A 14,560-nucleotide genomic window follows, 5' to 3' on the forward strand; every position below is an offset into this window, starting at 1 on the left:
CATTTGTTTTTCCCTCTTTAAAATAAAAAATATCATTTAGTCAGAAGAGACAGTGGAGGAAAGAATGCACAAATATGAGATAGCATGCTTGGTTTATGGTAATTAAATAGCACACATTCTTGAGGGGTTGGGGAGGAGCTGGAGGGAGGATTTATCATGAGGCAGGACAGAGTGCCTACAGGTCAGCCCTCAAAATTGACATGTTTAACCTAAGGAGAAGGGATTTCTGTGGAATTCTTATGGATAGTTAGAAACTGTGTGTCAGAAATATAGAGTGAGCAAGTTGGTATTGTATGTATGTGGATTAATAAAGTGAATTTATTGTACTCTAAAATTTCTAAATACATGGGACAGCTGTTTCAGACAACAATGATTTTAAAGTAGTTGATTTCTTTAGGTATGTTCTTTTAAGGAATATATACTGTACAAAGAATATTTATGGTGCAACTATCGAAACACCATATAATGAACATAGTTACACATCTTTTTAAAGTAAATGGTAAAATCATTATTTTTAATTTTCAAGAAATACTTAAAATGGAAAAATCAGCTGAGTTTCTTTTTAAGTGTCATAATTACTCACTTGTATGTTATTAGAAACTTTTAGAAAAAAATCACAGGGCTTGACCAATAGGCAGAGGACCAAAGGATTAGGATTTGGGAAGATTTGACTTAATTTAAGTTAATGCTTTTTTTTCTATTTAATACAGGCCATAGCCTTGAAATAATAAATTTTTATTATCACATTAATATACTTTTAATAAAATAATTTATTTTAGGAGCTTTAAAACACTTTAGGTGCTTTCATAAATGCAGCACTCTAGAGGAAACTGAAGACTAAGAAACTGTCTTCAAATACTTACAGATTCTTTTCGGCCCATAGTTTTGCTGTGTGAGCGAGAACGTGAAATGTTGCTAAAAAAAGAATCTTTTTTAGTAGCAGATGAAGGTGGAGAGCCTGTAAATTCTCTTCCCCCAGGCAAACTTTCAATGCTTGGAGATGAGCTGATGTTTTTAGAACTCTGTCCTATAAGAAAAATTAAGTAGCAGTTAAAACAGAGGCTTTCACTAAACTATTGAATCTACTATTTTAACCACAGTTGAAGCATGTACTAAAAAAACCAGAAGGTAAACAAAAATATTAGAAAAAATGAATGATGATCAATTATGGTATGCTTTTATACACACTATTAACATAATCATCCTGCTGTGTAAAACTGTAACAAAACTCACTGTTTTGTATCTTGTAATGAGGTATCTTTCTTTTATGACTTCTGTTTTTAGTGTCCTGTGTAGGAAGGCATTTTTATCCTAGGATGAATACTGGAATATAATTTAGGTATTTAATATAAACCTAAATTTTTCATTTTCTCCTTTCATGAATGTTTTCACTGCTCTTTGTGTGAGTCAGTGGCTTCAATTGCCTTTGGAGGTGATTAAAGATTAAAACAAGACTTTGAAATTAGTTTTAAAAGCCCACAGAATAAAAGATAAATCTAAGAAGGAATAGTACTTTGATTCACAAGAACACAAAATTCTCACAATATAAAATGAAAACAAGATTCCATGTTTTAAAAACTTTATATAATTGAATTTATCTGTCCCTTTATGATTGGGATTATCTATTTATAAAACCTGGTAGTAGTGACTTTTAAAAGACATTACTGTGATGACATTTTGGATTTTTTTTTTTTTTTGTCTACTAAGCTTCTACTATTCCCTAGATTGATTTTGATTGGATTATTTTTTTCCTTTAGAAAAAGGGAAAAAAAGTTATATGCCTGACAGAATAATGCTGATGTCTTAGTTCCCAGAGCCTATGAAAATAATACCATACATGGCTAAAGAGATTTTGCAGGTCTCATTAAGGTTAAAGATGTGGCTAAGGTTAAAGAGAATATCTAGGTAATCATCATTGGCCAGTCTCATCACTTAGCCCTCGTGGTGGAAGAGGAAGGCAGAATGGTGACGCAGAAAAGTGACTGATGCAAGAAAGGGAGACAGCTGAAGCATGAGAAGGACTTGATCTGGTGATGCTTGCTTTGTGAATGGAAAAAAGGGTCATGAGCCAACAAATCTTCTAGAAGTTGAAAAGTATCCTCAGTTAATAGCCAATAAGGAAACGGGGACCTTGATCCTACACATACAGGGAACAGAATTCTGCCAAGGTTGCAAAAAAAGCCATGAAATCTTCTCAAGAGCCTCTGAACACCTGGGCATTAGCCAGGTGAGACCCATATGTGAATTCTGACTTGTGTAACTTTTAAACAGTAGATTTGTATTGTTAAACCACAAAATTTTTTTGTAATTTTTGACAGCAACAGAAAATTGTCTAGATTTCCAACTTACAAAAGTTGTATACTGTAGTCTCTTACAATTTTTGAAAAATCATCCTTCTTCTGTATCTTTAGTTGTATTATAATTCTTATTTTATACATTTTAGCACTTTGATCAGACTTACTGAATGAGATCACTGTTTTAAAGAAGTGTATTTTATTTTACTGACAAAATCTGTGTTAATTTGTTGTTAATCTTTTATGCATCCCTCTCCTTTCTTAGGTACATTTTGATGTTTTTTTTCTAGCTTTTTGAATTGTATACTTTAGACAATTTATGGTCTTTCTTATTTTCTAGTAATTGTACTTCCTCTGAATATAATTTTATCTCAGTTTTTCAGGGTGTTGGTATCTGGAAATTTTTAAAGACAGAATTATTTTAAAAATGATTTCATACTTATTAAGTGGTAGAATATATACATAAAATATTTTCAAAGTGAGAGGAAAGTTAGGTCTGAGGTAGACCTGAATTCTTGCATGTCTCCAGATTTGAACGTTAATTTGCTTGAGAGTAAGATTATAGTTCAAAATAACTTTTTCATAGAAATTGGAAAATACACACCAATGTATACAGGCTCTCAGTTTTGCCAACAAGAAAGTTAATGATGATTTTTTTTTTTTTTTTTTTTTTTTTTTTTTGTATTGGAGATTGAGCTCACGACCTCCTGCTTGCCAGGCCACTGAGCTAAATCTCTTTTTTGTAGATGGTGTCTTGTTCTGCAATTCAGACTGGCCTTGAACTCACTCTGTAGTCCAGGTAGCCTTCAAACTGCCAGGAAACCTCCTGAATGCTAGGATTACAGGGATATGCCACCATGCCTGGCTAATGATGATTATCTTATAAACAAACATTTGTTTTTGGTCCTTTTAGGGAAAGGAGTTTCCTCCTTATCTGTAAAGTTTTGAAAGCTTTATGTGACATTCTTAGGGATGGGACTTTTTTACATTCAGCGGGCTTGTCATGTATTTTTCAATCTGGCCAATGATTTTCTTTAGCTCTGGGAAATTTTATTACTCCTTTGATTGTAGACTCTCAATATTTATCTTTATTTCAAATTCTGAATTAATCTAGAATTGAAGATAGAATCATTGAAATTTCATTACGTCCTTAGAAAAATTTCAAATTTGGGGAACTAATGTAACTATTTGAATTTTCTCCTAAATTTTAAAAAAAGTTGCCAGTGGTAATATCTATTAAATCTTATAAAATTTTAATTGCCTGGATTATTTTCTGAAATAAGACAAGGGGCATGTAGTACATATTCATGTATATCTACCACATTTGTATGAAATGTGTAACATGTAAATAAACTTTCATTACAATCTGTTAGGAAAATTTTCCAGTTAAAGAAATTTTGGCATTATCAAAGAAAAATTTCAAAAGCTATCCTTGTTCGTATATAATGTTTACATGATAAAAATACAATAAAATCAGGGGCCTTCTTATTTTAATTCTAGATTTCAGTGCAGTAGCTGGATACTATTCAATTTTTCACCAATCTTTAAATATACACATTTTTCTAGTTGGTCTAACTAAAGAGGAAATCAGAAAATTAGAATATATACAATATACATGCATTAGGTATATTTTCAGGCTTTTTCACATATTATTTCATCTAATTCTAATGACTTTGTGAGGTAGTTACCGGTGAGAAAATTGAGAGTGAGAGAATTTAATTCATTTGTCCAGTGACATAGAGTTACATATACATATAGTGGTATCAAAACCCTGATTCCTTCAAATGCAAAGGCTATGCGTATACATACAATCACATTTCCAAATCCTGGAGGGTGACTAAAAAAACAAACAACAACAACAACATAAAAAGACCTTCTAATTCATAGTGTGCTGGGGGGGCGGCAGAAGAACTGGCCATTCTACTCAATTTTTAGGATTTTTTTAGCAATAGAAAACAGGCATCCCTCTTGTAATCAGTTACAAAGGTTCCTCTTACTAAGGGCAGGGACTGTGATGGATACTAGTCTCACTTGTTGGGAAAAGATGGCCTGTGGTAGCATGTTGTGGGATACAACAAAGGTCTGCTTAAGTCCATTCTGGAATGTCTGAAGAAGGTGTGAGTGCTGCTCAATGACATATCATGTGAGCCACCTTTGGTTTTATATTGGCTAGCATTCATATTTAAGAAGTAAAGGAAGATGACATAATTTTAATACTTTATTTAATCCCATATATCTAAACTATTATTACCCCAATGTGCAGTAAAAATGCTTTTGACACAATTTACTTTCATTGTGTCACACTAAGTCTTCAAATTCAGTGTGTATTTTGTACTTGTGGTAAATATTTCAAGTGCCCAGTAGCCACGTGTAGTTAGGCAATAACATAATGAACAGTGTAAGCATAAACAAACAGTCTATATTTCCAAACACGTTTCTCGACATGAAGGTTATTCTATTTTTGTAATTATTATAACAAAATAATTATTTACTGAGAGAATATATACATAATCGACAAGAATTTGAAAGCAGTTTCCTAGAGAAGCAACAACTTCCTCAGGTTTCTTTTGCAACTATGATTGTGGTTTACTTCTGTTTTAGTAACAATGCAAGGTCAGTTCTTAATCAGAATTTATCTCTGAATTATCAACTTTCAAATTAGTGGTAGAATTAGTAAAGATCTTAACCTACATTTCACATAAAAATTCTAAAAAATATTTGGTTTCACTACAAAATTTTTTGTATTCTTTGGGAACAAGAGAGTAGACCTAGTAATTGGAACACGTTCCCAAAAGGGAAGATGGAGTACTTCCTTTGGAGACCTTTTAAAAAGCCCAAATGTCAGTACTTTTGGCTCGAGACAGAAGAATGTACTACCAGACTTCCCTGCCTGTTTTATGTCTAGCATACACAGCACATTTGTGTGGCACACAGGGGTAAATGGATGAGGCTTCCTTCATGCTTCACCTGACGGCTCTGAAGCTGAGGGGTAGTATGTGTGTGTGCATATGTGCACATTTCTTTGCAGTATTGTGCCCTGAACCTACATCCCTAGTGCAACACTGCTTCTTTCATTCTCTAGGTTCTAATCTTGAAAGTACTCACCAATAAACTTTCCAACTCACAGACTTCACACTTTGGTTCTCAGGATTTCTGACCCAAGACAAATCTTTAAAATTATATTATACTGTAAAGTGTTCTGGAATATACTAATTATAAGTCATTCTTAAACCACCTCAGTTGTGGATGTATTTTTCATGCTTTTAAAAATTAATCTGATTGGTATTCTTTTGATACACATAGTGATCAAATTCATCACAGAGAATCTGTACCTGTATATAATGTATCTTGATTCTTCTTTTTTCTCCCATGCCTGTAGTCTTTCATTTATAACCAATCATCAGGGAACAAGCCTCATGTGCAGGCTTTATGAGATGCCTATAGGAAACTCTGTCAAGCACTGAGTTGGGCACAAGACCACTTAACATGCTCCTAAGAAGTTCTCAAATTAATTTATACGGGGAATACAAACTTGTACATATACTATCTTACAATCCAAGATGATAATAAACAAAAAGGTACAGACAACATGTTTTAGGAGCACAAAATGGTAGTGTCTTTAGGATTGCAAAAAAGGAGTGTCCAACCTTGTCACAGATAATTGGAAATATAAGTAAAATCTTAAAACCTAAGGAGAGTGCGGTGGCATGGTGACTCAAGAATGGTCACTTCTGGTAGATAGATAGTGTTTACAAAGGCATTTAGATCACTAGGAAGATCTAGCTCATCCAGGGCTTCACTAAAATGTTTAGTGATCAACATGTGATTCAAACTAACACCAACACCAAATTATAAAATATGATTAAGTTCAACAGAATGACAGAATGCTTTTTATTCATTTGATATTTCAGTGGCTTGTGTGTATGTGTAGGGACCAAATATCAAATTCTTTTTATAAGTTGCTGGTATATTAAACATGAGCTCAGTCTACCCACTATGCACCTAGTCTTGGAGAAAGAAGATGAGGGATGATGAGGTTGTAAACAGGGTCAGCCAGTTCAAAAGGAACTCTTCTCAAGTTCAGAGGTTTTATTACTGTTTGTTTCCCATGGGGGTGTGGCAAAGCAAGGTGTTAGAGATACTGTACAGTGTGTTTGACACCTGCTCCTTTTAATTTTTTTGATTTAGAGTGTATTCTCACTGGTGTGACGATTCTTGCATGTATAATTTTGCTAACAACTAATTTAAAAAGCCAGGGCCAAACCTATTGTTCATGGAGTTATAAACTTATCTAGGCATTTTTAGTGCCTTGTTTTATGTATAAGCTACATTAACTTGGGAGATGTCAGTGGAAATTCATAGGGTGGGAAGTTTTGAAGGGAAAAAAGGGGTGGTGTTGAACTAACATGAGGGTAAAAGGTTTCTCTAGACACTATGAATATGGGAAGTTTTGGGCTAATTATGCTGACTTATTTTGAATATATATAATTCTGGTTTTTGGGGTTTGACAAGATTAGAATATACATTATACAAGTGTTTAACTTATGTGACAGATTAATATTTCAATGGGGGTAAGGAAGTTTGTTAATAGATATCTGATATTAAAAATCGCCTGTACACATACGTACATATGTATATGTTCAGGTTATGTTCTTCAAGCATTAAAAGAATTCCCACAGAAACAACTATCGTCCATAGCAAGAATCCTTCTTTACAAATCCAACTACAACTGAATTGACTAAGACCATGCCTTGACAGCTATGGTGAATCACTAGCATCCTCGAAATTAAAAAGATACCAAATGCATGAAACCATAGTTATGTTGGTCATGCGCTGATTAGATATTAGCCCATCAAGATATCTTATTTAAGAAGAACGAGTGGGCAATCTTAGGCTTGGCCCTGAAGTAAGATCCAAGTGTCTTTTAATAGAAACCCCCACGTTATGGGTCTGAGGTGAGCAGAGAGATCCCTGCTTAGCAGGTTGATAATTTCACAGAGGATGGTAGATTTAAGAGGTCAAACATGGGTTGTGGAAAGGCATATTGACAAGGACTGATTAGACTTAATGAACTATTGTCTAATGATGGACTGGATGTATTAGATGAAGTAGAATCATAACATTAGGTAATTAATAGTCATGTTGTTAAGGACTTACGTTGGATTAGAGAAGTGAATGGTGCATGTATGTATGAACTGTTTGTACTTGTTCAATATACATGAGGCTAAGAATTCAATGTTGATTAAATATAGAGTTATGTCTTGTACATGAATGTACTAATACATTTGTGAATGGAGAGATACATTAATGCACAATGTACATAAATGTAAAGGTAACATATAAGTAAGTGTTTCATTGATTCCAAGGAATAGTTTAATAAGAATTTCAGCTTTGGGTATTGCTATTGTAGCTGCTTGCTTCTTCCTTGAATTGTTATACACTATGGAAAATTATTTCCATTTTTGGTTTATAAAACCAAAGTAGTTGGTTATATTGTTAGGACTCTTCATTTTAGGATTTTATTTTCTATCATATTTACTAGTGGAGAAAGAATTAAGATGATAGAGAAATAAATAATTGATGGGAGTTGTCTGATGGAAAGATAGGGATATCCAACTGGTTGGCCTCCAATTCATGTAAAGATAAATAGGTTTGCTACTAGAATTTATAGAAGACATTGGCTGGAGGGGGGCAAAATAATATGCTATGTTGCTTTGATAGTTGTAAAACTGGCAATAAGGCTACAGTTAGAGTTGACAGTAGAAGGGCTAAAACTCTGAGTTTACTGGGAATGGAGAGGATTATGTACATCAAGAGGAAGTATATTTCCGGTTTAATATGTGGGGGTGTTTTTAGGGGGCTGGATGCTATGTAGTTATCTGGGTCACCAAGGAGGTTGGATCAGAACAGGACTAAAGATAGGAAGGTTAACACTGTGAATATGAATACTATGATATCTCTGATCTTATAGTAGGGGAGGAATGCGATTTTATCAGATTTTGAGTTAAATCCTGAAGGGTTGTTTGATCCAGTTTTGTAAGGAATAAAAGATGGACTATGGCTGCAATAATAAATGAAAGTATAAAGTGGAATGTGATTTTATACATACCACATACATATATGCAAAACCATATATTTTAAAGATGGTCATAGTAAGTACTTAAGAAATACAAAGTAATTTTGTTTTTGAGACAAGGTCTTGTTATGTATTTCAGGCAGGACTTAAACTTACTATATAGCCTAGGCTGACCTCGAACTCAGGGCAATCCTCCTGCCTCAACCTTCCAAGTGCTAGGATTAGAGATGTATACCACCATGCCTGACAAAAACTAATTTTATTTTTTTTTACACTTTCTTTTTCTTTTTAATCAGTACCGGGGATTGAACTCATGATCGCCTGCTTGCAGGGCAGGTGCTTATGCAGCTGAGCTAAATCCCCAGCCCCTACAAACTAATTTTAAAGAAACCTAAGAAGTTGAATCTTCAAAATTCAAAATCTGCTGTAGTACTTTTTTTTGATCATTGCAACCTATTCTAGAGATATAAAATAGAACTTTATAATACTTTTCAAAAAATTACTTATTGACCTAAATTGTGAAATCACACTTTATATTCAGGTTTTTTCCCTTGAAAAAATTAAAATCCATAGAACTATTTTCATTTTCATATTCTCATGGTATGTTAAACAACAAAGATAGAGACATAAAAGTTCATTAAAAAAATAGAGATACAGGGCTGGGCATTTAGCTTAGTGGCGTAAGTGCCACTTGGCAAGTGCAAGGTTGTGAGTTCGATCCCTGGTTCCATTAAAAAAAAAAAAAGGTACAGATATAAAAGCTCATTAACAAAGAACTGGGTTAGGGTGGAGCTCAGTGATAAAGCACTTGCCTAGTGTGTGTGAGGTCCAAGCACTGGAAAAAAAATATAATCAAAGGACTATGAAATTATTAATATTTATTTCACTTATCTTATTACTTTGAAATAAGCACTTGAACAAGTTTAAATAATAATTTCCTCAAAATAGTGGACTGTAATTGGTTTGGCATGTCTGATAAAATTCTCCAACTTTTCATATAATTGATCCTATTCAGCACACAGAGTTAGAAAATGTTTTGTTGTCAACATTTTGGATTACTTTTACTTGCTTTCTGTACGCTTTAGGAAATACATTGAGGAAAACACAAAAGGGACAAATCAGGGTAGGTATCTCATTATCCCATTGTCAGTTATCACCACAGAATGAAAACTGTTTATTTGGGACTTATATCTCAAAATAGCTGGAACTTTCCATGTCAGACTAATAGAATCCTTGTCAGAATATTGGAAATAAAGGCATTCTGAGCAGAATTCCGGAAAAAGAAGTGGTTCCTATGCAGATTTGACTGGGTCATCTAAAGCAAAGGTAATGTTCATGCAAGTTAGTGAATCTGTCTTGATTACTTTTCTGATTGCTGACACAAAATACCCACACCCAAAATTAAGGAAGAGAAGTTTATTTAGCTTACAGTTTTTGGAGGTTTCAGTCATAATCAGCTGGCTGCAAGGCAGTATGGCATGGCGTTGGGGCAACACTTCAAGGCAGCAGCCAGAGTCAAAGAGGAGAATAAGCTGCTTCTCCTCCCTTATATTGTACATGGTACCCCACCTACCCCCGCAGCTGTAGCATTCACAAAATCTGTGCCCTCCTCTTGCACAGGATGAGGATATTTACAATATTGGCTCCCTGCTCAGTCTCTCAGTGAAACTTCTAAACTTTTCAGGTTAACACAATGTATCAACCATGACAACTTGGTCATTTAAAGGAAAGGTAATGTTAAAGCAAGCTGATGAATCTGCAGGGAAAGCAAGCAACCAATGGAAACAGAGCTTAAAACATGGTATGTACTCTCAAAAATATTTGCTGAATAAAAAATGTATGAGATAATTCTACTTATATAACACAAATTATTTGAATGAAATGATATAACCTCCCTCTTCAGAGTTTAAGTAACATTTTTCATGTGGCTCTGGCCTGTGGAAAAAATAAATGAATAGAGCAACAGCACAGAAATCAGAATAAGAAAGCAAGCCCTCCATTTTCTTTTCCTATACATATAAATTAGCTCTGCAGTCTATATCTTGCAGAGAAATGCAAGTTGGGTTAACAACAAACTCATTTAAAAGTTGTCTGTGGGGCTCGTAATTTAATTTCAGGGAAGAAATTAACTCTTGTGAATTTTCTTCATATTGCATGATTCACCCAACTGATAAAGGAAAAGATAAATGATATGGAGATAGCTGTCTTTCCTATTGCTCATGCTACTACAATTCTGGGTTACATAGATCCTGTAAGAGACACCAAGAAGAGTGAAAAATTCAACATGGAATCCTGAGCTAGGAAGTCCTTAAAATTCATCCGGCTCAATTACCAGAATACAGCTAGAAACTACCTATGAATCACAGAATTAAATACAGAAGTGACAGCACACTGTTCTTTCGCCATCACTTATCTGTTAATCACAACCCACGGTATGAGGGCATACCATGATCAGTATTTTAATACTACTAGCATGGCTATATTGTGTGGATATTTTAAAGCAAGGAAAATGATATAAGTTTTAGTTAATAGACTGTAATCATTTTAGTCTGAATTTGAATGGAAGTTAGTCAAAGGTTCCATTTAGCAAGAAATCTTCTCTCTGCCATGTTTTATCTAAAAGATTGCATGTTAAAAGATTAATGCAGCAAATTTAAACTTCTGTATTTTTAAAAATTTTGCTACAAGTGCTGAAAATATTACCACTATTTTGTGTTTGCTACATTATGTTTTTCTACATTTTGGGAAAAGCTATATATGAAATTATTTTTTAGTTTAAAACATTGCGAGTTTCTGACAAGAGACATGCCATATAATATTTTAACTGTGTTAATGTAATATAAAGGCTTTACTTTAAAACATGTCAAAATCAAGCTGTAATTCTTTAGGTAAAATATAAGTACCTCACATAAGTCATAATATATAAATTGTGAAATCTCAGAACTAATTTGTCAAATGCTGTTACAGAGAACTTACACGACAAAGAGGACACCTTGGTGTCAGCTCCCTTACAAAGGATAATGTTAAATAACTATAAAATACATGGTAAATCATATTTTGTAAAAAAAAAAAAAAAAAAAGGCTTGTGCAGTTAATAGAAAACCCCTATTACCAAGGCACATAGTGCCACCCAGTGGCTGAACAATGGTAGTGGACTGATAAACACTGAAGGGAGTGTGGCAATAGGAAAAGCAGAATTGGCAATTTAACACCGTAGGGAAATGTGGAGGAAGGGAAAGGGGGAGAGACAGACACAGAGAGACACAGACTGTGAGAGAGATGAGGGGGCGGCAAATAGGCTATGTTGCTATGGTAACTATACCTTGGAGGTCAGTTAGAGTCTGGGCAGGAGCAGAAACCTGAGCATCACTTCCTGTAACTACATCTCCTGGATTTCATAAGAAAAAATGATGAGATTTTATAAGAAGGAAATAACCAACTTCTCTTTCATATTGAATCTAATACCTCCTAATACCTTTATAAAATTACTAAAAGCACAGTATAAAGAAAATGTAACATAAGATTAGAAAAATATATTTTAAAAGGAAATGTTTCCAAAGGTATTTCCCAAGAATTTTATTTTGTTTTTTTCCACAGAAAAAGTAAACACGTATCTACTAGATTAGAGTATAGGTTACTTTAGCAATCAAAAAATTTTGCTGAGATTTCATAGTGCTACAAATATTGGTGTCATTTTATATATTTTATTTTTTAAAAAAAAATGTTAAACCCAAAAGTAAGTTATTTATCATTTATTAACAGGCATTCATTTGAAATTAACTTCTTGTATTAGGCATACTGATATTTAAGTAAACTGAAAGCAACTTTTTCAGTGGTGAAGACCTGAAATAAGTTCTAGTTTCACACTAGACAATGAAAAGATTTCAAAAGTTACCACATGTACTTACAAGTGTTAACATGTAAAAATAAAGCTGTGAACTACATCCCCTTAATTAGATATACTTATTATAGTTAGGATTTCATTTATAAATTGAATCTTTAGTCAATGCTTAAAGTAGTATAAAATTTTTAAAAATTTAAAATAAAGACAAAGCAAGCAGGAATAAAAAAAGCATTTTAAGAACTCAGAAAAGACAAGAAAAGTAGCACAGGAGGAAGTCTCATGAGGAGCTTGAGGTGTTTTAGCAAGGTTCTCTGATTTCCTTCCTGAATGACAAAGTTCAATACTGAGCTTAGTCACTGTCAACAGAATTGCCTTCTGGCTATAGCATCTGAAGGCCTATCCTATTTTGAAATTAACAAATCTTTTACAAAGGTATCATATTTTCCACAAAAGATTACTTCTCCTTCAGCATTATACAATATATACAGTAGTAAAAAAAAATCAAATTTTGAATTAAATAACATGCCCTAGGTGTCCTGACCATTTGCTACAATTATGATTTAAGCATGGCCAACTCAATGGAAATCGGTACGTCCCCATCAATTAACAAGACATACATTCGCATTCTCCTATAAAGGAAAGAAAATTTATAAGTAGTAATATTTCAAATAAGTCATAAACAGCTTCCTGGGAAAATGGTCAAATTCTGAATTTTCATTATTCAGTTAACTCTAAATTCACTGATAAATGGTGGGGCCACTTCCTTTATACTTTCAGGAAATTCTATACCCGCTACCCATTTTACAGTAGGTCACCCACTAACATATATGTAGATTCTAAGTTATCTACTAGCATATACGTAGAGACTAAAACTCATTTTAATATAAATGTCACTAAAAAAGTTATGGGAAACAGCTGTGTTGCTCGTTTTCATCATTATGCCAGCCCCAACACACACATAAACTACACAATGCATTTCAACCAATACACACATGAATTTGGGTTACAAACACAACTCTCTTCTTTATAAGCACAAATAATCACAACCTATAAAAACCTTTCCACACTTTCCACTTGCCAATCATTTTTCAAAACATTCCAACGGAGTACACTAAAAAGGCTAATATATTTCCATAAAGCCAGTAGGTGGAGACTGTTGAGGATTGTTAGAAATCATATGCCAACATGACCTGAACAGGCTGCTGTGTTCACCGGCTGCAGGTGAAGTGTTTGCAGATCTGTCAGTAAACTAGCACCACAGTGTACATGTGGGAAATACTAGCACAAAGAACCAATGCTGGAGAATGTTTTTCATTTTAAAGTTCATAAATATATTTTTTCACAAAAAGAACCACAGATTTTTTTTTTTTTTTTTTAAGCTGGGAGGCTCCGTAGGAATCAGTCCAAGTGTCTCATTTTTGGTAAGGAAATGGAGGCAGACATTTTCTGCTGTTGCTCAGGACTCAGACATGGGTGAAGGGAGGAAGAGCACCAAACACACTCTTTTACTTATATAAACTGTTTGCCCTTTATTTTATTCAAGCCTTTGAATAAAATAGAGAGGAGCATTAGCAGGAATATTTATCTTTACTATAAAGATATATAGAATAGCTGTTTTAGTAGACTGACGAAGAGTGTATCAGAAATAAAATATATGAGTTGCAAAACAAGGCCAATTTCTTTCAGGAAAGGGATCAGTTATAATATGCCCTAGTGATACTCATGTTCCCATACTTTGCTTAAGAGCTTTGTTGTCTCCTTGTAACTGAGGACTTAGTTTTCATCAACTATTCATCTCTGTATTCTTCCTTTCTCACTTACTGTGATATTAATATTTGACATTTCCATAGAGACACAACTTCATATTTCTATAGTCATTTGGCTTTGTTCCTCAGAAAATTTAAGCTGCAACGTTAAGAGCTTCTGGCTCATTTGCCTGCTATCAGTTAGAATTACAACTGACTAAAGCTTGTTATCCAAGCAATATTGAAATCATATTTGTTTAGAACAATAAAAGAATACAATTAAGAAATATATAAAATAACACTCGTTTCCATTTTAGAAGTGGGCATGTCTCCTGGCATTTATGTTTACAATTTGTTAATAAACTGAAACCTCCTTTTCTTTAAATCATGAAAAATAATTTTTAAATGAGATAGTCTTACGTACTATAAGCTGAATATTCTGATAAAAATTTAAATACAATTATATAAAGTTCAGTATTTCACATAAAGAAATATAGAAAGGACAGATACATGTCAATAATGGAGAAACACAGGCACACATGCATATGCAGGTATGTGCAAACACACATCCTCATTACTGAATATTTGTTAATTTGTTTCA

The 14,560-nt window shown here is 33.6% G+C and overlaps 1 protein-coding gene across 9 annotated transcripts in view; it reads right to left on the bottom strand.

Moving 5' to 3' along the window:
• Tbc1d5 (TBC1 domain family member 5) overlaps positions 1-14,560 on the bottom strand; it is a 615,865-nt gene that overhangs the window by 67,503 nt on the left and 533,802 nt on the right. For 8 of the 9 annotated variants that reach the window (XM_063257823.1, XM_063257829.1, XM_063257822.1 and 5 more), the window contains 2 exons: positions 11,693-11,758; positions 864-1,027 (listed from right to left, as the gene is read on the bottom strand). In XM_063257823.1, the coding sequence (XP_063113893.1) occupies positions 864-1,027; positions 11,693-11,758 (230 nt within the window). The remainder of the gene's footprint in view (positions 1-863; positions 1,028-11,692; positions 11,759-14,560) is intronic. The other variant, XM_063257828.1, reaches the window with a different exon arrangement.

Source organism: Cavia porcellus, unplaced genomic scaffold (genome assembly GCF_034190915.1).
Source record: "Cavia porcellus strain 051 isolate PalLab524CR breed Dunkin Hartley unplaced genomic scaffold, mCavPor4.1 scaffold_10, whole genome shotgun sequence".
Classification (NCBI taxonomy): domain Eukaryota; kingdom Metazoa; phylum Chordata; class Mammalia; order Rodentia; family Caviidae; genus Cavia; species Cavia porcellus.